Genomic DNA, 19,900 nt, shown 5'->3' on the forward strand with positions numbered 1-19,900 from the left:
ACAAGAACAGTCTAGATAAATGTGATGTTCCTCATGTTCTTCACATCACAAAGGGGGGATTAATTTGATTTGAAACTTGTATACATGTGCATGGATTTACCCAGCACTCCCAGTTGCTTTTTGTCTTTTCAGCGATTGGGTGGAGGGCCGCAATCCGACCTGCAGATCACCCGGTGGCTGGCTTTGAGTTTGATGTGGTGGTGGGGGCCGATGGGCGGAGAAACACTCTGGAAGGTGAGACGCAGGGAAACAAAAGGCCTGGACAGTTTAGGAAGCTGTGGTTGTGTTCCGCACTTTTAAACATGACAAGAGCTCGTTGATGGATGACTGGAACCTGGTGCCACTCCCAGATCCTCCAGTATTGAAATAGTTGACAAAGGGTAAAAACAATTTCAAAGCAAGAATCGTCCAATTTACATCAGGAAAGATTATTAAAAGTAAATATGTTTATAGAAGTTGGACTTTGGTACTGGCATGCAGTGACTACTGTTCTCAACCTCTGCCTCCCGGGTGATTGATGCACTTTTGGAGTAATTTTGATATAATGGTTCTCTCTGTAATTTAGGCTTTGTGACTCTGTGAATCAATTACATTTAGAATATGGCCAGATGGTTTAGTTTATATTTTTGACATGATTTAAGAAATCAGCATTTGTCTTTACTGAGGTTAAAGACAAAGACAAATTCTGTCTGATATTATCATTTTTTAATTGTCTGAAACACTGAAGCAGGCAAAAAGGAAAAAAAAAAGTTTATTACAGCTCTGCATCTCAGTATTAAATCTTCTCCTTAAGAAGTTTTAATAGTCATAATGTAACTAAATATGCAGAATTCACTTCTTTGCACATAATTTAAACTCTATAAATATACATTCTGTATATTATACAGAAGTTTAAAGACTTTTTCTTATTACATTTTGCTGTCTAACATTTGAACTCTTTCCAATTCTTGTTCCTGAACATGGTACATGTTTATGCTTGAATAAATAAATAAAGTTTCAATTGGAAGACAACGAAGAAATGTCTGCAGTAAACAAACATATCAACGTCATATTTTCAGAAAAAAGGGGGGGAAATGAGCAAAGTGGTTTAACTTACAATAAAAACAAGCATTCCTCCACAGATTTGTTTGTTCTGGACATAAAATGAGTGGAAAAAGTCAAATAAAAGCCTTTGTAAGAGCTTCAAATATCATTTATCGATATTGAGTTGGAGCTCTTCAAAAAGATTACAAGAAAATCTGGCTCCTTGGAGGCAAAACAGAAAACAATGAGGGATGATTCAAGACTTTAACATGCTATTGTGTATTTTTTCTTGCCTAAGATTAAACTCTTGCTCTCATTTGCGCCTGGATGAAGTCATCTATCTCTCCCGCTGGGGACTGCTAAATATAAATTCAACCAAAGCTGATCCATTCATGATGGAGCAGTTCCAACTCTCTGCTGTTTTCAGTTTTTCTCTAAAAATGCTGTCATCGAACAACTAATTCGGATCAAATGCTTATTCCTTAAAAGGACTTTTTGAACCAGAATGAAATGTTTAGCTCATTTTGTAATCATGAAGAACCCGGAGGGGAAATTACTTTCTTAACTGCAGACCGCTTGCTTGTGTGCTGCTTTTGTGGCCTGCTTATGGTAACACAGTTAAATGCAATCAGACTTGTTCAGTGCTGCTGCCTTTGGGAAAGCACAGTCAAATGACATTTTGGGGACAATGCAGCACAGACTTGCATAAGTCTCTAACTTCGGTTAGTGTCCCATAAAGCATATTCCTGTTGTAAGCAATAAATCTTTTAAGTTGTTGTAAAACAATAAATAAAGGTCTTATTTAAATACTTTTGTTTACTTTAGGCAATAATATTATTTACTACAAGGAAGTTAATTTCACTTAACTCCATGTGCTCCTTACAGAATATGACCTCTGTTCCTTTACTAAAGTCCTTCTCCAAAAATATATGTCCTGTCATTATGGTTTGAGGTTGGATTGCTTTTGGTTTAAACAGATGAGTTAATAGCCCTAATTTTTTTCTGGGACAACGAGCATTCCCAGTTAACCCTCTCTGCCTCTGTGTGTGTGTGTTTTTACCAGGTTTCAAAAGGAAAGAGTTCAGAGGTAAACTGGCAATCGCCATCACAGCCAACTTTATCAACAGGAACACAACTGCGGAGGCGAAAGTAGAGGAGATCAGCGGCGTGGCCTTCATTTTCAACCAGAAGTTCTTTCTTGACCTCAAAGAGGAGACAGGTAGGATATAGAGAATATGGAATTTACAGATTAAATTGATATCATGACTTAATCTTGATGATGGCAGCAGTTGTCAAAATGTAACGTTTGTCTCTGGTTTCTCAGTTGTTGGCTCTAGGTTGTTTTTATGACTTCTTTTTGTGTTTTATAATGTAAAGCACTTTGAACTGCCTTGTTTCTGAAAGTGCTTTACAAATAAACTTGATTGATTAAATACTGCTTAGTACAAATTAAACACCTGGTCCAAACTGGGTTGATCAGTAGTGTAGATTTATTTTTAGCTTGTTTTGTGGTTAATTAGAAATGTATGGGATTCTGTAAATGGAAAATAATAAATAAAACCAACAAAAATAAAATTAGAATTATGAATGAACAACTTTGACTGATGAGTCTATCCAATCATATGATAACAATTAGCCTTCAAAAGGAATTTTTTTGTGAACTGTAAGAGTGTTAAGATGCTGTTATTTCTCTGCAGGCATTGATCTGGAGAACATTGTCTATTACAAGGACAACACACATTACTTTGTCATGACGGCAAAGAAACAGAGTCTACTGGAGAAAAAAGTTGTCATCAATGTAAGTAAGCCGTGTTTTCTTCTGTATTAATTATGATGGTGTTGTATTTGTTTTCAAGCATCATAGAAACAGAATCAGAAAAACTGCTCTGTGGAGCTTCCTTCAGTAGCAGAGCCGTGATTGTGGCGTGTGCTGGTTGAATTTGCAAAGAGCAAACCTCTTTTCTTTAACATGACAAAAGTCTGGGTGGTTTCCCCCTCCTACACTGATAGCTCACAGTAAACACAGGGAGAGGAGGATTGTTATCACCTGTGATCCACATGGGCAACAACTGCACTGACTTTGGCATGCCTGCCCAAAAGGTGTAATACAACATGTTAGTGGTTTTGAAACTGTAGCCTTTTGAAACCATGGTACACTTTGAATGTGGAAACCTTGTGTCTGACACAAAGCTAAGACTTCGTCTTCTGGATTCTTCTCTTGTTCATTTCCATTTAAACAGGATTACATGGACACTCAGATGCTGCTGAGCAGCGAAAATGTCAACCAGGAAGCCCTTCTGAGCTACGCCCGAGAAGCTGCTGACTTTGGCACCAACTATCAACTTCCCACACTCGATTACGCCATGAATCACTGCGGGCAGCCAGATGTGGCCATGTTTGACTTCACAAGCATGTATGCGTCTGAGAACGCTGCTCTGGTCAGGGAGAGATCCGGACACCAACTGCTGGTGGCGCTAGTTGGTGACAGTCTGCTGGAGGTAAGGGAGGCCAAGGCAGACCAGACGCAGCAAAACAGGCTGACTTCAGATGCTGAGAGTTTGAGAAATGCATTAATTATAAGTACTTGAGTCTGAAATTATCTCCACCAGATAAACTGGGGTGATGTCTCTAAAAATAGAGGGTGGGGTCTTTTATATGCCCGCCTGTGAGTGGTTTACCTATTTTTTTCACCTCAGTTAATCCTATTGTTGTCAGCAGATACATGTAATTTTTTGTGCCACTTTTCAGATGTCACAGTTGCCTGTGGGAACATGTACAGGAAGTCTGTCTGCTTTTACACGCAATGGTTATTAAAAAATGTCTGAGATATCTACTGTGTGAAGTCAGATCTATGGTATGTGACACTGAAAAGCAAAACATAGCAACTACTGGAGGAGTAAAAGCACATTTTTAAAATTCAGACAAGCTTGAAAACGTAAAAACAAAAAGATTTTACTCTTCTCCTTTTTTCCCATATTAATGGTATCATAATCCATAATTTTCTCTGTGGTCATCAAATATGATTTATCCTCTTGAAACATCATTAATAAGTAACACCCAGTCATGTGTCCAGAGCATTTTTGTCTTGCATATTTTGGTACTCTAAATCAAGCCCTACTACTTCCCTACTACTTCTTGGAAATGTCAGAATGTCACTGAATGAACAAGTGTAAGTTGAAAAGTTGTTTTATCATCTTTATATAGTATTTGATGCATTTGCTTTGTTGCAGCCCTTCTGGCCAATGGGGACTGGTTGTGCCAGAGGTTTCCTGGCTGCCTTTGATACGGCCTGGATGGTAAAGAGCTGGGCTGAAGGCCGGATGGTTCTGGAAGTTCTGGCAGAAAGGTACATGCACAATCCGTCTGAAACTTTCTCATGGTGTTTTTGACTATTTCCAAGTTCACCTTTGCTTTACGAATACATTACTTTCTATGTATAATTTAGGGAGAGTATTTATCGACTTCTACCACAAACTACTCCTGAAAACATAGCCAAAAACTTTGACCAGTACACTATCGACCCTTCAACTCGATACCCCAACCTCAACTCCTCATGTGTTAGACCTCACCAAGTAAGCTCATTTTCTTCAACCTTAACTCTCCAAACATGGACATATTTTTACTTTGATGCGTCTTTGATTTTAGGTGCGTCACCTGTACGTCACTGGAGAGCTAAATTCCTGCTCCCTGGAGCGTGCTGCTACCATACGACGGCCTGTCAATCTCTACAGACGAGGTAAATGTAAGAGGAGTCAACAAACTGACAGCTGCTGACTCACCTCATTGTTATTCAGGGCGGTGATTTTACTGATAGGACTGACTCTCTTTGAGAAGGATTCTATTAGGAATGTTGATATAATTTCTCTGTCTTTGTTTTGCTCCTATTTAAACATAATTACATAATAATATGCATAAACTTTAGTCTAAGGAGTAATTACTTACAAATGGCAGACAAACACATATTACAATAGGTTTCTCATGATAAATAACACGTTCTTCACACTTCATGAACAATCAGCTTCCGACACATACACTCACCTCAGGCTTCACTTCCTTATTTAAAAGCATTCTGTTCCTTTTGCCCTGGTATTACGTAATTTTCTGATCCGTGACTCTCTAACATTTTTTTTTTCCTTTTTTGATGTTTCTTCTAGAGTCTGAGATCCGGCCATCGCGGCTCCTTTCCTGGTGCCAGAAACAGACTGAGGGCTACAGGAATGTCTCCATCACAGACCTGGCATCGTCTTGGAGAAGTGGCATCGCCCTGTGTGCCCTCCTTCACAGATTTAAACCCCAGCTGATGTACGTAGCACCAGCTTTGGCTGTGGTTTTAGACTTTAAACCACTCATAAATTCGTATTGCACAGTTTGAAAAGCAGGCAAGCAATAATTTAACCATGTCTTTTATTTACACAAATGATAAAGCTAAGCATGTTAAATTTCAGTGGAAGTATCATGAGAAAGGCTTTGAAACCAGGAAACAAGGAAATTGGAATTTATTGCTTCTAATATACAAATGTTAAACAAATTAGTGCCAATTCAGGATTTTCTAATGTCCTTATACTTGATTGGTAGAAGAAATGGTTGGTTTGGACGGGTCATTATTTTTTATTTGTGTGTTATCAGTATATTGGACTAGAGTTTAATACCCAGAGATGTAAATACACAGCACTGAAAATTGTGTAGGAATTATGATAAAACAAAGGGTCAAAGAAGAGTAAGAAAATCATACAACATCAAGATGTTGCAAAATGCAGATTTTAACAATATTGTGTAGCTTAAATTCTGCTGCATGATTAGACCTGGCCTTAGTTTTTCTCAATTTATTCTAGATAAATTACCGAACCATTGCTGAACTAGTGCTAACATCAGAAAGGAAGTGTTTAATTTTAGGGTGCTAAAGTACAAAACAAATTACAGTTTGTGGTATGTTGTGGCCAGAGGAGGTCACAAAGCTTAAGCAAGACAAAAAAACAAAAAAAAAAACAAATACCTGATTATCTTTGAGGTTTCATTTGTTGCAAAGCTTACAAATTATGTGATCTTTTTTCTGCTCATTTAACTTTGCTTCCAAACTTTTGGCCTGTACAATATGAAGGTTTCTGTTTTTCTCTGATGAAAGTTTTGCTTAGTTTTGTATTTTAAAAAATTAGAACAAAGCAAAAAACCTGCATGCTAAGAGTTCTTTCTGCTACTTTTTTGACAACTCCCTTTCTCAGTCTAATTCTGGAACTGAGGAGAAAACCAGCTCCTTTATAACAAAAAAAAAAAAACTGTACCGGTGCGACTGTAGATTAGTGCATTTACAAACCTAAATATATCCATGCGATTCTTTAATTATTGCCTTCATTCCTTGGCACATGCAGTTGCAGTTTTTGGTGGACCTATAAATTTCCAGGAACTTCTGGCATTCGTCCCATTTTTGTTGGCCTATCTGCAGGCCTGTCAGCAGCACAGACGGCAGGGAGGGGAGCAGGTCCACGCTGAAAAGAAAAAGACTCATGTTTGTGTGTGTTGCTGCTAGGTTACTGCTTGCTTCTTTACATTTCTCCTCCTGCTGTCTACACACCATATTTGCATAAAACACATCAGAGCCTCTTTTTTGTTTCTGTCACTGGTCATTTTTTGCAGCTTTAAACTTCTTATAAGACTGTAGGTTTAAGTAAAAAATATGCTTCTGTGTTAAACAAAGCCATTGTGCTCGCACTGACTCCCCATTTTAGGTTTATCTTACCCTCACTCAGCGGTAGTCATCTGACGGGCAGAAATGAAGGATTTGCCCGCAAATAATTCCTTCAAAGAGTCTCTATTTCTTGCTGCCACATTCCTGTCTGGTTATTCCTGGATGGACAAATGGATATTTAGGTCATAGGTAAATGGGTTACTGAAGGGACTGAGGGGCAAATGAGAACCAAGAGTAGCAGGAAGATTTCTAAAACTCAAAGCATATTATGGCAAAAGTTAAACTGTCTTATCTAAATGTTCAGTTTCTGTGTCATCAAGTATTTTAGCTTAATTTATTGTTTCTCCTTGTTATCAGAGACTTTGACTCTTTAAATGAGGAAGACCACACTGCAAACCTCCAGCAAGCTTTTGACATCAGCGATCGGGAATTCGGGATTCGCCCATTCACTTCTGCATTGGACCTGAGCGCTGGTGATGAGCTGGACAAAACCAGGATGATTGCTTACCTGTCGAAGTTCTACGAGCTTTTCCGTGGGACTCCTCTACCTTCATTGGGTACGTGGTTCTGTTTTAGTTAGAATGCCCTGAAGTTTACATTCTTTTCACTGTTTTCTTTGTTTCTGTTCCCTAGTTTCTTCATTTAAAAAAGAAAATACATTTTACAGACATTTTATAGATGTTTTGCAGTTCTGCCCTGTGTAGTGGCTTGAGAAGAATGTCTTTGTCTAGTGAAACTTTGCAGTCAAGTACTCTGTGATTCTTGATTGCATGCATGTTTCAACAAAAGTGCTCTTTAAAGTAAAACATTTCTCTACACAAATACTGGCTCTCGAGACACATCCTATTGCTTCATTCAATATGCTTTGCAAAGGGAAAGCTTTTCTGATTTACTTCATTGTGTTTCTTGCTACACAGCAGATTCCAGAAGAGTGGATGAAAACAATGAAGAATATCCCTCAGAGGAAGTCAAAGCTAATAATAATGATCTCAATCTTGCACTGACAAGGAAGCGGGTACCAAAGGTAACAGAGATGTTTAATCTGCTGTACTAAAAATAACTTTAGTTATGCTAATTTCTACTTTTTGTAATTTTTTGACATATTGATTTGTTTTATTCAGTGGTTCAGTTGCATTTAAACTTATCATTTGTGCCTGTTCTACGCTCGTTGGTTGATCCACTAAAGAAGAAAACCACCAGAAAGGTCAAACTGCATGCGGCGAAGCAAATAGTTGGTTTCTGCACATATTTAAATGAGATATTGTAGATGCATCTGAGGGAAACATTGATGTATATTTTTAGAAATTACTTTCAGAGCAATAACAACCAATTCTCAAATATGTTAATGTCATATATTTACTTTGAAGCGGTTGATTATAATTTCAATGCAGAAGAGAAAACTGCTTTGAATGTTAAAAAGAAGACATGCATGTTAGAAAAGGCTTTCAGAGATAAGTAAATGCCACTGGTTGAAATAATTCAGGTAATCGTCAGAAATTGTCAGAAACATTTTAGATATTGTAAAATTATAAAATGAACCTTCGTAATTATAAGGTTCATACATAATGAACCTTATAATTACGAAACGTCAAAAGACTGCATATTTTTTACTCCAGCAACAAATCACAATTCAGTACTGTACAGATTTGTTTTGTTTTGGTGAAACAATAGAGGGGGTAAATATAATTACTGTGTCTTAAATGTGTTCATGCACATTAAAAAGCATCTGGTGCGTTTGCTCAGTGCTTTTTGCTTTGTGAATGAGGCACTGTAGGAGGGTGTCATTTTTTCCGTTGTGCTCCGTTTTCAGGATGAGAAGAAGTCAGACGGTACAGACTCTATTTACAAAAGGAGGCGAAGATTCTTCTATCTGGAGGAGGTTTGTTAACACAATGTTTGGTGTATAAGTGCACATGCACTTTGTTATTTTACTGTATTTTTGAGTGTTTTTTCTGCTCTTCTTCAGGCCACTAACATGCGTAGTAATGGCTCATCAGTCCAACACGAACGGGAGCCCAAAGAAAACAAAGTTCGCTCAATGGCTTCGCAGCTACAGGCCAAGTTTGAAAGCAAGAACAGCTACACGTTTCAAAAAACACAGGTAAAACACCACAACATGTCTGATGTGGTCCAATGTTTTTGCTGTTGTGTGACTAATTTAAGTATTCAAGAATACACAGTTTTAAAATTCATTCTAGGGAATCTGAACATCTGATATATATCTTCAGATGTTTTACACATTTAAGGTTATTTTCTCATTTTGAACTCAGTTGCTTAATTGCAAAATCTTAAACTGTGCTCTGTTGTTTAAGTGTTAAAACTCTTATTTCTAGCATGACTCTTTTCCTCTTTTTTTCTTTCCTGTACTTTTTCACTAACACTTCTCCAATCCTCCTTTAAACCCCATGCAGTCAGACTGTGAGACAGTCTTGGTGCTCCCTAATCTTAATCAGATTGAGCTTCGGCCTGTTGGGATCAGGTCTCCGTTCCCACCTAAGCCTCCTTCAATGACACGGGTACATTCAGGCCCAAAAATGTCTCTGACATTTTTGATTATGTTCACTCATCAGTACATAAAATCAAATATTTAGATTTATCTATTTGGATTTTTTTTGTGATTGGAGAATAATCCCAAACAGAAAACAAAGATTTAATCAATTGTGGATTTTTGTCAGGTCAAAGGTTTCCACAATCAGGAAAAAATGTCCTGAAATACACCTCAAGGACAGCAGTATATGTTTCCACAATTAAAACATTGGCAATTCATATTGATTTCTGATCAGATTTTTTTTTAGATACAAAATCTAGAAAATGTCTCAATTTCAATAAATTTTTTGTGACCGTAGAGAACCACCTGCATGCTTTTTTTTTTAAATGATCTACACACTCAGAGTAATTTTAGATGTGGATTTATAGGAGCTTCTATGTGTATTATACCTTTCAGTTTGAAAAAAGTATCAGAAAAGCGGCTGAACAGTTAGCCAACCTTCCTCCAAAGACTCTGCCAAAACCCCAGCTCCGTCCTCAGCCCCAGCATCCATTTTTAGTCGTGAAGCTCAGACATGTTGATCAAACTCTCACTGAGACGAAGCCCCAGCCTGAGCGTGAGAGTCCTGAGCCCCCCGCATCTCCTCCGTCCTGCCGCTCTGCTATCTGTTTCATGACAAGAGTTCTGCATCGCCTCAGAGAGGTGGACGAACACGTATCTGAGGTGAACACTTTCCCCTGCTTTGCCTGTCTGTTTTCTTCTTACATTGCTGCACGCTCCGATTCCCAAAAAGGCCCCAGAGTGAATGATGATTGTATATCATGTTCCCATTATACATTTTGGCTTGTGTAACATGCAGTCAGATGAAGTCAGCCCTCAATTATCCAGCTTTCCAGAAATGCAGAGCAGGCCAACAAACTTGGCTCGAGTTTATTTTACTGTTACAGTTACAACAGCCAAATGCTTCTTATGTAAGCACATGTTAGCAGATTTTGAGTCATTACGTCTGTTTGCCTCTGTCAGTGCGATTTGTACCAGTGGAACCAGCATTTCTCCATTTGCTTTCACTAAAATATTTGTGCAACCATTCCTCAAAGGAAGAAAGCCAAGAAATCATTCCTTTTAAAAAATATGCAATGTTTTTTGTTTTTTTTACTATTTGCTCCCTTTTTCAGCTTAAAATGTTATTGTAACAACTTTTTGCACACATTAAGAAATCACCTATTAAAATATAAGTTTTTCCATTCAATGCATTGGTGATGTGCTAAGAGATAACTTTCGATTGTTTATCTGTTTTCAGTTGATGGATGCAGTATTTTTTCTCATCTTTTCTATTTAAACTTGTTTATCTGCTTTGTTAGAACATTATACTAGTAATAACTTTAGTGCACATTGGGTTTATGAAAGCACAACAGTTTCATTATTGAAAAGATCATTATCAGTAACTCCATCACAAAGTGAAGCACATTTTATGGATTAATGGATTTTCCAAACTTTAACTTCTGTTAATTGTGATGATTTTCTGCTTACAAATAATGAAAACACAACATTTAAGATTAGAACACATTATAATGTAATAAATATAAACTTTGTATTCATGTTGAAAATTACTCTGAAACTCTAGATCTTGTTCCAAGCTTCAAAGTTGGCTGAGCTCTATGAGCTCTATGTGATAGCCATGCCTTGCTTAGCACAGTGCCTGAAAGCAGTTATTAAAATAAAATTAAAACATGATTGGTAAGAGATGCATGAGAAAATGTTACCTTAAATAAGTGAGAGAAATATACATCAATTGCCTGTTCTGTGGGGGCCACAATTCAACCACAAATTGAATTGTGGTTGTGAGCCACATGAAATGATGGGACACCTTTTGGACACCCAAAGCATAATAACACAGCAGTTTCTTAGCTCACAATACAGCGACAGACATAATAAAAAGTTATATGTGAAAGTCTAGATGTCTTATATCTAGTCTGGTATGAAAGTAAATCATATAAGTATTTTCAATCAGAGTTGCTTTAAATAACCAAAACCAGTTGAATGGAAGGTTCATCTGACTATCTATTAGCTTTCCGCCTCTCTGATTTATATCTTTTTCATCCAATCATTACAGGAAACGTAACGATTCCTAAAACAGAACATTACAGAACTCAGAGGAACTGCTCCTCTGAGATATGACTTTAACTCAACTAGTGTGATCTGCTGTAGCCAATATTTGTGTGAGGTCTAAAATTAAAGTAATCAATATGTTGCTGAATGCAAAGTAGCTATTGTTTTCTTCTTGATAATATGCACTCTTCAGGGCCACACAGGCGTTTGGAGTTAGCACTCTGTCTAGTTTGTTTGTGGGTGAATGTGAAAACCGTTGATTTTCCCTTTGTTATCTTGTAGAAAAAAGCTCAAACACAACAAGTTAGGGAGTTTCAGACAAAGAGCATAAAGGAAAAAGCTGTTCACCTTAGTGGACTGTTCTCGGGAGACAGTCCTGACGTTCTCAAGGTGACTATCGTAAATTGTGTGAAGTCACGCTCGTTTTGAACACCAGCATGCATTTGTATGTTTTCTCACTTATGAATTAATTTTATTCACTCATATATATTTCCACGCAGTGTGTGTTCACCATGTTTACATTCCTAAAACAATATCAAAAAAGTCACATAATCTCGAGATAAGCAGTGTTGAATAAATGCATGTTTAAATAGAAGTATTGGTGTGTCTGCATGACTGCTATTTTATAATTTTCATATTAAAATGACATGCAAAAATCCTGCTTTTCTTTGAGAGCTTGTTTTAAGTGCTCTTCCAGCTCCCCCTGTTTTTAATTACAAGCAGCCCTCAGAGGAGAAGCGTGTGGTGGCACTTTGTGGGTTATTCTGCTCCACCCAAACAGCCCTGTTTAACTGAACAGCCAGATGTGGGAGAGAAGCACCACCATCAGCTATAATCCCGAAATTCATATCAGCATCAGATCTGAACCCTGCAGAGCCACGGAGCATCCTCTGACGGCCGACCTCTCTTCTTTTAACATGTATGTTAGTGGCTCAAATAATGTGAAATAATTGCTTACTTCTGTTTCCCAGGGAAGTTCGATAAGAAGGACGTTTTCCCAGTCGGCTGACAAGTGCTACTCTTGCTCCAAGCGTGTTTACATGGTTGAGCGGGTCTGTGCCGAGGGGTTCTATTTCCACCGGGAATGTTTCCGGTGTTCCACCTGCAACTGTTCCCTCCCACAGGGAGCGCATGCGTTCAACTCAGAAGAAGGTACCTGTCTTTGTGTATTTTTTTTTTAATGTTGATCATGACCAACTTTCTTTAACCGTCTTTCTACATTTTTCATTTTTAACTTTTGCAGGGAAACTCTACTGCAAACTTCATTTTCATCAGCGCAACAATGGGACAAATCTGCGAAGGACTTTTTCTCTACCTCCAGTGAGTACAACGTTAATCAATTTTTATTTCATTTTTTTAACATTAGCATGATAAAATGACCCAACATCTCTGTACGTCGTCCCCGCTCAGAATCGGAATAGAGCTCAGGATCGAATTGCTGCAGACGGAGAGAGCTCCCAGTCCAGCAGTTCGGCAGAGCTGGAGAGCCCGCCTGCGGCAGGTACCTGCACTTCGTTCATGAAGAAAAAGCTGAATTGGTCGCTGAGTGTGACGCGCGCTGTCTGTAACGCCCCCTGGCATCTGTCTCAACGCGCTCACAGCGCAGCACAGGCCCTCGTCGGCCACCTGAGAGACAACGCCCATGACTACACGTTACTGTATGAGCTACTGAGCATGAGCTTACCCCTGTTGTTTGTTTTACAAGACGTTCTGCTGCAGATGCACACTGAGACTGTTCCTGATGAGCCGAGCACCTTGCAACCTGTATTGCTTTGGCTGCAAGAGCAGGTTGGGCACAGGCTCATCTAATTTCTCAACGGGCAAAAAACTGTTTTAATTTCGAACATTTCTCCATTTTACCACTAAATTAGTGGACAGTGATTGAATCGCTATCATTACTTGTACATGCATGGAAGCAGGATTTTGATGTTTACTCATTTGTAAAAGCATTGGATGCATCTGTGCATCAGCCAAAGAAGAGAAAACCGATCAGTTAAGACTTGAGCAAATGCATTAAATGGCTTGAAATCAGAATCAGTAGATTGTAGTCATTAGACTGATTTAGTCTAATCACCGTTACTGTAGATTTGCCCTAGTTAATTGCTGTTTCTGAAATCCTATGAGTCTTGTGGTTAGAGATATGACTCATGAACTCTATGCACTTTATTTTGGAGAATTGTTTTGTCCACGTAGCGATAAACTGTCACCTTGGACAAAATGTCTGCTCTCGTGTTAGCAGCCATCACAGCTTTATTCTTAATAAATGTATTATTTCGAGATACTGGCAGAGCTGCTTTTTACTGACACTGTGGTAATTCTCTGTTTGATTTTATGAATTGTTTTCATTCATTTTAGTTTTTCATGAATATCACCAAAGAGTCTACCACTGTCATTAACTTTGGGGAGTGTTTTGCTTTATTTTGCTGCCATCTACTGGTGCCTCAGAAGATGGCAGCCAGACAGGTTTTTCATCTATTTTATGTTATTTTATTTTTGATTACCATTTTTAACGCCCCTATGTGGTTAACATGGTCAGATTTACTTTAATCTGAATGCATGCTGTAAAGTGTTTGAATGTGTTTGCCATTTTTTTCAAAGCATGTTGTTAGATAATCAACTGCGAACCTCTCTGACTGGAACCAACCAGCTGCTTCCTATAAAAAGTACGCAGTCTATTGATGCTCACAGAGCACTTTAGATTTAGTTTCACACGCAGAGATTTATTTGAAATGATTGCTGACATGCAATGCATCTTCTAAAGTGTTTACAACGTGGTAAAACTTTATGTTTCACTATGAGCTTTATAATATTTTGAATCTGCAACTGAATGTCTTGTTTACTGTTCAAGAGGAAAACATCAGTGTTTCAAAATGCCAAAGGACTTTTGTAAGCAGTCAAACTGGACTTGTATGAAATATAATTTATACATCTTTATCGCAAATGAATCTGTACGTATCTGTATTGGCTCATTGTGAAAGTTGATACCATGTTTGCATAAACGTAAAATTCTTGTGTGCATTCAGGTGTTTTATTGTTCTTATTTTGATGTCACTGTTTCAACTCATGTTTCTCTCCTTTTATCACTCAGTTGACGACTTTTATGAAGCATTTGAAGCACACGGATGGTTAGGAGAAATTACATTTTGAAGGTGATTCGCTGCATGACCACATGGTTTGTGCTGTGAACACTTCATTGTCGCAGTGTCTAATATGAGTGACAAACTGTGCAGTTTGGTTTATCTAAAATCGTGTCTGATGTGAGGCTTCTGTGTTTCCAGTGTTTTTATCAGTCCTTGATTTGTCTGAGGAAGCTGCTTATGCTAACTTAGCATGACTTGAGACTTTGACACTCACAAGGTGTGACTTGTTCTAAACCAGAGTTTCTCACACCTTTTATAATTACTGTCCAGTTCCAAGTAACACCGCCTGCTAGGAGTTCTTAATTATTTTTCCCCATTCTCTTCACTTTGAGATGTTTCTAATAATGCAACAATGTAAACAAATGACTATGACTACTACCATTTTAATTGTTTGCAATTACCCTCCAAAAACTGATACCAAAATTTAAAGCTGGAGAATTCAACTGAAGAACCTTCTTCAGTCAGAATTTCAAATTGGGAAACTGAGGTGTTCCTCACTAACCTTAAACGTTTGTTTTTCTGCCGTTCGGTTGGTTTGTTTCTCATTAAGTCAGTGGCAAACCCCCTAGCAATGTTTGTGACTACATATTCCTTTGCTGCTTGCTAACTATCTTGAATATTACAGAAACAACAATATTTTTTATTGCATTTGTTTTTAAAATCAAAATATTCAGTGATCACTATCAACTCATTACAAGTTAAGAATCTTTGTTCTTCACACTGACTTGATGATTTAGGGCAAAAGCACCAAATGGTAGAACAATAAATTCATGACACATAATTTTCCCTCAGTTATTTAAATCACTTATCTACATCTAATGATTGTCATATATAGCAATTCATAAACATACATATGCATCTTGTAAGACCTCAACTAATAATTGACCATTTAATTCTAAAAGCTGCAATGTAATTGACACAGGTTTTCACTCTGAGAAAGAGTGAAAGTTTATAAAATTACTTTTTTTATGTTTTAATAAGACTTTCTAAAAAAAAAAAAAACAATTCTTTCTGTATATATTTAGTTTACAAAATAAAACAAAACATTTAACAGTGTACATTCTCTGTTGAATTATGTATATATTTTTTGCCTCCTACATTTAGAAGCTGCCGAAGAAGAGATGTGTATCTTGTGGCTCCCAGGACTGCAAGTTACAGCTTAAGCTTCATTATTTCTCATTGCTGATAATTTGGTTTTATAGCGATGTTAAACTGTCTGTAAGTAATCTGTTCATGAGCTCATCATCATTGTATGGATGTTTTTGTTGTACATCACATTGTGGCTCTTTTTATCAGATAACATTATATTTAACAGCTTAGGCTGTTATATATATTTTTCTTGACCAAAATTAACACGACAACTCTTCATCCATCAATAAAAAAAAACAAATCAATGTCAAAATTCGTGTGCTCTCCGGGTTCCTTGCTTGCAGACACTTGGTCTGTCAAATTTATACCAAACTCTGAACATTATGAGCATAAAAATAAGGACAATGTGTGGTTAGAGAAGCTGTATCAGTGAGACAAGTAAAAACTGGATAATAAAAGCTATGATATTCTAAGTTTTTGTCTCTTTAAAAAAAACAAAAAAAAACCCCAACTTAAAATCAAAATCCACTTATGTTTTGAACACTGTTCAGAAATGCACAAAAAGCTCCAGGGGTTGAACCTCCACTGACTTTCCACAGCATATAAAGACACTTTTGTATCGTTCGTAGAAAAAAAGTCCTTGACTTTGAAAAGAGATAATTTGCTATATGAGTGAGAGTTTTGTTAATTAATTTTTTCGCAACAAGAAAAAGGAATTCTTCAAAATTGGATTTATTTCCTCTTACTTGCATCAGTTCATTTTTATTTGCTTATTTAGCACGTAGATCAATGAAGAACTGACGTTTTTTCAGCATAAAACATCAAAAATCATTCACTGGTCTGCAGGAAATCTTACATAATTCAATACCAGAAGGGGGCGCTGTGCTGCATAATACAAAATGAAAATCTGCGCTATCTTGACAATATTGACATCAGATCAACAGATTGTCAATTTCTCAAAAACAAAAGTTATAATAATAATAATTGTTATAAAAAAAATTGCTGCAAAGGAAATTAATCTTAAATGAGCTTATCAAAACTGCTTGAATTATTTTATTCCCTAAAAATAATTATTTGAGTTTTTAGACATTTTTCTAAATAACAGTTTCTCCTTTTATTTCACTACAAAGAAAATATTTTGAAAAGTAAATTTAATCCCTGCGTTTTACGTCTTGAGATCAGTCTGAAACACAACGCCGCCCCTGATTTTAAAAGTTTGAGCACAGGAGACAGTTTACAGCTAGAAAGAAATGTTTCATTAGAAATGTATGTTTAAATACATGATAATAATAATAATAATAATAATAATAATAATAATAATAATAATAATTCTATAATAATCAGATGAGAAAAGACACATTTTAGACGCATTTCTTTTCTTTTAGACACAAAATTGGACTGAAGAGAGACTGATTCCAATTATGTTGCTAAATTATGAGCAAAACAGGACATTATGTATTTAAATTGTTTCTTGTTTTTACATTAGAGCTTTCATATTAATTTCCAACATAGCCCACCATATTTTCTACCTGCATCATGTGCAGAGGCAGTTTGTCACTATGCTGATTTGTTGTTTGAGCAACAACGTTCTCCTGCCCACAATGAGCCATTTTGTGAAAGTAAAAATGTTTGAAAAAAGCAATATGTGCAAAAGTACAATTGTTATAAAGATGTACAAATAGAGCGCTCCGAAAAAGAGTATTCACACCTCTTGAGATTTTTCACATTTTGTGACATAACAACTACAAATTTCAGTGCATTTTTGTGGGATTATATTGACATAAAAAGCACATATTTCTGAAATGAAAGATAAAACATATTTTTTACAAAGAAAATTCTGAAAAGTATGACCAGAATTTTTATTCACTGCTCCACCAGAGTCAATGGTTTGAAGTACCACCTTTCATTACAGCTGCAGATGTTTTGGATTACATCTGTTGATTGTCCATCCTTCTTTGCCTGCTTCAGTTTTATTCATAGGGGAGTATCTGTGAACAGCAATTTTGGAGTTCTGCTACTTGGATTTATATGTGAAGCGATTTTCACATGTTTCATTTAAACTGTCCTATGTAGCTCTGACTGTATATTTCTGAAGTTTCAAGTCATTTGCAGCCTTTAAAAGGTTTTCTTTCAGGATTCTTGTTGATAACTTCATTCATCCTCCAACCAATCAGTGACCAGCTTCCTTGTGCTTGTTGGAGAAAAGTATCCCCACTGGAGCAATAAGACAGCTCCAGCTTCTCCAGAATGCCGCTGCAGGAGTCCTTACTAAAACAAAAAGAGATCAGCATATCAGTCCAGTTCTAAGATCCCTGCACTGGCTGCCTGTTGCTCAAAGAATAGAATTTAAAATTTCTTTAATATTTTACAAAGCACTACATAATAGGAACCCAGACTACATTTCTGATCTTTTTCAACCCTATATACCACTCAGACCTTTGAGATCATCAGAATCAAACATACTAACTATTCAGAGAGTCAGAACTGAACATGATGAAGCAGCTTTTAGTTTTTAAGCTTCCTGCTCATTGTAAGACGGCCCCTACCTTGAGTTTATTTAAAACAAGGTTAAAACCTTCTTATTTGAAGTTGCCTATTCTTAATTTTTTTTAATTCTATTCATTCACTATATTTAAAATTTTTAATGTTTACTTTGTCTATTTTTAATCTGCTGGATTTATTTTATTTTATTTTTATTATTACTATCTTCTTGTATGTTGTTTTTAACTTTCTTGTACAAGCATTTTGAATTGTCTTTGGCTGAAAGGTGCTATATAAATAAAGTTGCCTTGTCTTGCCTTACCTGATGCTGCCACCACCTTTAAGGCTGGGGAAAGTGTGTTCAGTTGTATAATGTGCAGTCTTAGTTTCCTATTACATTCTGTGTTTGGTATGTAGGCCAAAATAATTAGCTTAGGTTTCATCTCACCAGAGCTCCCCCCTTCACGTTTGCAGCCACAAACTTTGGATTTAACTTATTGGTTTTCTTTCCATAAAAGCTAAATGCTTGTCTCTGCTCCAAAAATACCAGAGTTGGAAAGTACAAGATATATAGTTGTCCAGTCTCTAGACTCTCCCACCTGGACATGTGGATCTCAACAGCTCCTTTAAAGTTATTTTTGGCTCTTCACAATTGCTGAATTCATCATGCTCAGTATGGCAGGTTGCTGTAAGGTTAAAAACTGAAATAATGGCCTGTCTAATGTTATTACATGCAAGCAGCAGGGATTGTTACAAAATCAGAGACTCAATGCAGTCTCTGATTGTTGACATGACTTTAATTTAGGGGTACCAGCGGGAAAGGGGGATGAATGCAAAAACTTTATTTAGATTTAGATTTTAGATTTATTAAAGAAAAATGTGCAAAAAAAAAAAGTCACAAATTCTTTCAGAGACATGAGGACAGATCAGTGTTTTAAATAAATTTCTGGACTACTCATCCCTTAAAATTTTCAACTTTTTGGGGGTTTCATTAACATTAGTAATGCATACACACACACACACACACTCACCCCCACGTGCCCACACACACGCCCACACGCCATCACACCCCTACACGCAAACACACAATAAAAACAGGACTATTAGACTTAGACTTAGACTGACTTTATTGTCATTTTCAATGCACAGGGTGAATACAGAACGAAATTTCGTTGCATATGGCTCAGGACAATGTTTTTGAGCTTTCAATGTTGTGAGGTTACTCCAGAATAAAATAAAATACAGTATAAAATATGGATATAAATATAAATATAGAATATAAAGTGCAGTAATGACAGTAAAATAGAAGTTATTTAGGTCTGTACATGTGCAAGGTATAAAGTGGAGACCAGATTTTAAGTGCAGTCCAGTTAAGAGTTCAGCAGTCTGATGGCAAGTGGGAAAAAGCTGTTTCGGAACCTGGTGGTCCTGCACCGGATGCTGCGGAACCTCTTTCCAGAGGGCAGCAGGGAGAACAGTCCATGGTGGGGGTGTGAGGGGTCACTGATGATGTTTCGGCCTCGGGACACGCAGCGCTGGGATGAAATGTCCTGAATGGAGGGAAGGGGGGCCCCGATGATCCTCTCCGCTGTCCGCACCACTCTCCTCACGTTCTTCCAGTCGGAGGCGCTGCAGCCTCCACACCACACAGAGAGGCAGCTGGTCAGAATGCTCTCTATGGTGCTTCTGTAGAACGTCTTGAGGATGGGCGGGGGCAGGTGTGCTCTTCTCATCCTCCGCAGGAAATACAAACGTTTCTGTGCCCTCTTGGCCAGAGACGTGGTGTTCACAGTCCAGGTGAGGTCGTTAGTGATGTGCACCCCCAGGAATTTGGTGCTGCTGACCACCTCCACAGCCGAGCTGTTGATGAGCAGTGAAGCGTGGCTG

At 37.4% G+C, this 19,900-nt stretch overlaps 1 protein-coding gene across 7 annotated transcripts in view; it reads left to right on the plus strand.

The window, feature by feature from the left end:
• mical2a (microtubule associated monooxygenase, calponin and LIM domain containing 2a) overlaps window positions 1-16,523 on the plus strand; it is a 34,122-nt gene extending 17,599 nt beyond the window's left edge. Inside the window, exons 5-25 of one of the 7 annotated variants that reach the window (XR_003595124.1) lie at window positions 133-234; window positions 2,087-2,242; window positions 2,721-2,821; window positions 3,264-3,521; window positions 4,254-4,369; window positions 4,469-4,595; window positions 4,669-4,759; window positions 5,178-5,325; window positions 7,064-7,263; window positions 7,624-7,730; window positions 8,517-8,585; window positions 8,673-8,807; window positions 9,118-9,222; window positions 9,651-9,917; window positions 11,586-11,693; window positions 12,275-12,455; window positions 12,547-12,623; window positions 12,714-12,804; window positions 14,392-14,452; window positions 15,548-15,638; window positions 15,674-16,523. Coding sequence is in view for 6 of the 7 variants with exons in the window: in XM_028014433.1 (XP_027870234.1) it covers window positions 133-234; window positions 2,087-2,242; window positions 2,721-2,821; window positions 3,264-3,521; window positions 4,254-4,369; window positions 4,469-4,595; window positions 4,669-4,759; window positions 5,178-5,325; window positions 7,064-7,263; window positions 7,624-7,730; window positions 8,517-8,585; window positions 8,673-8,807; window positions 9,118-9,222; window positions 9,651-9,917; window positions 11,586-11,693; window positions 12,275-12,455; window positions 12,547-12,623; window positions 12,714-13,112 (2,747 nt within the window). In the remaining variant the exon portion in view is untranslated. Of the gene's footprint in view, window positions 1-132; window positions 235-2,086; window positions 2,243-2,720; window positions 2,822-3,263; window positions 3,522-4,253; window positions 4,370-4,468; window positions 4,596-4,668; window positions 4,760-5,177; window positions 5,326-7,063; window positions 7,264-7,623; window positions 7,731-8,516; window positions 8,586-8,672; window positions 8,808-9,117; window positions 9,223-9,650; window positions 9,918-11,585; window positions 11,694-12,274; window positions 12,456-12,546; window positions 12,624-12,713; window positions 14,322-14,391 lie in introns of those variants that run through there. The other 6 variants (XM_028014437.1, XM_028014438.1, XM_028014434.1 and 3 more) reach the window with 6 other exon arrangements.
• Window positions 16,524-19,900: the final 3,377 nt, after the last annotated feature.

Source organism: Xiphophorus couchianus, chromosome 4 (genome assembly GCF_001444195.1).
Source record: "Xiphophorus couchianus chromosome 4, X_couchianus-1.0, whole genome shotgun sequence".
Taxonomy (NCBI): Eukaryota; Metazoa; Chordata; class Actinopteri; order Cyprinodontiformes; family Poeciliidae; genus Xiphophorus; species Xiphophorus couchianus.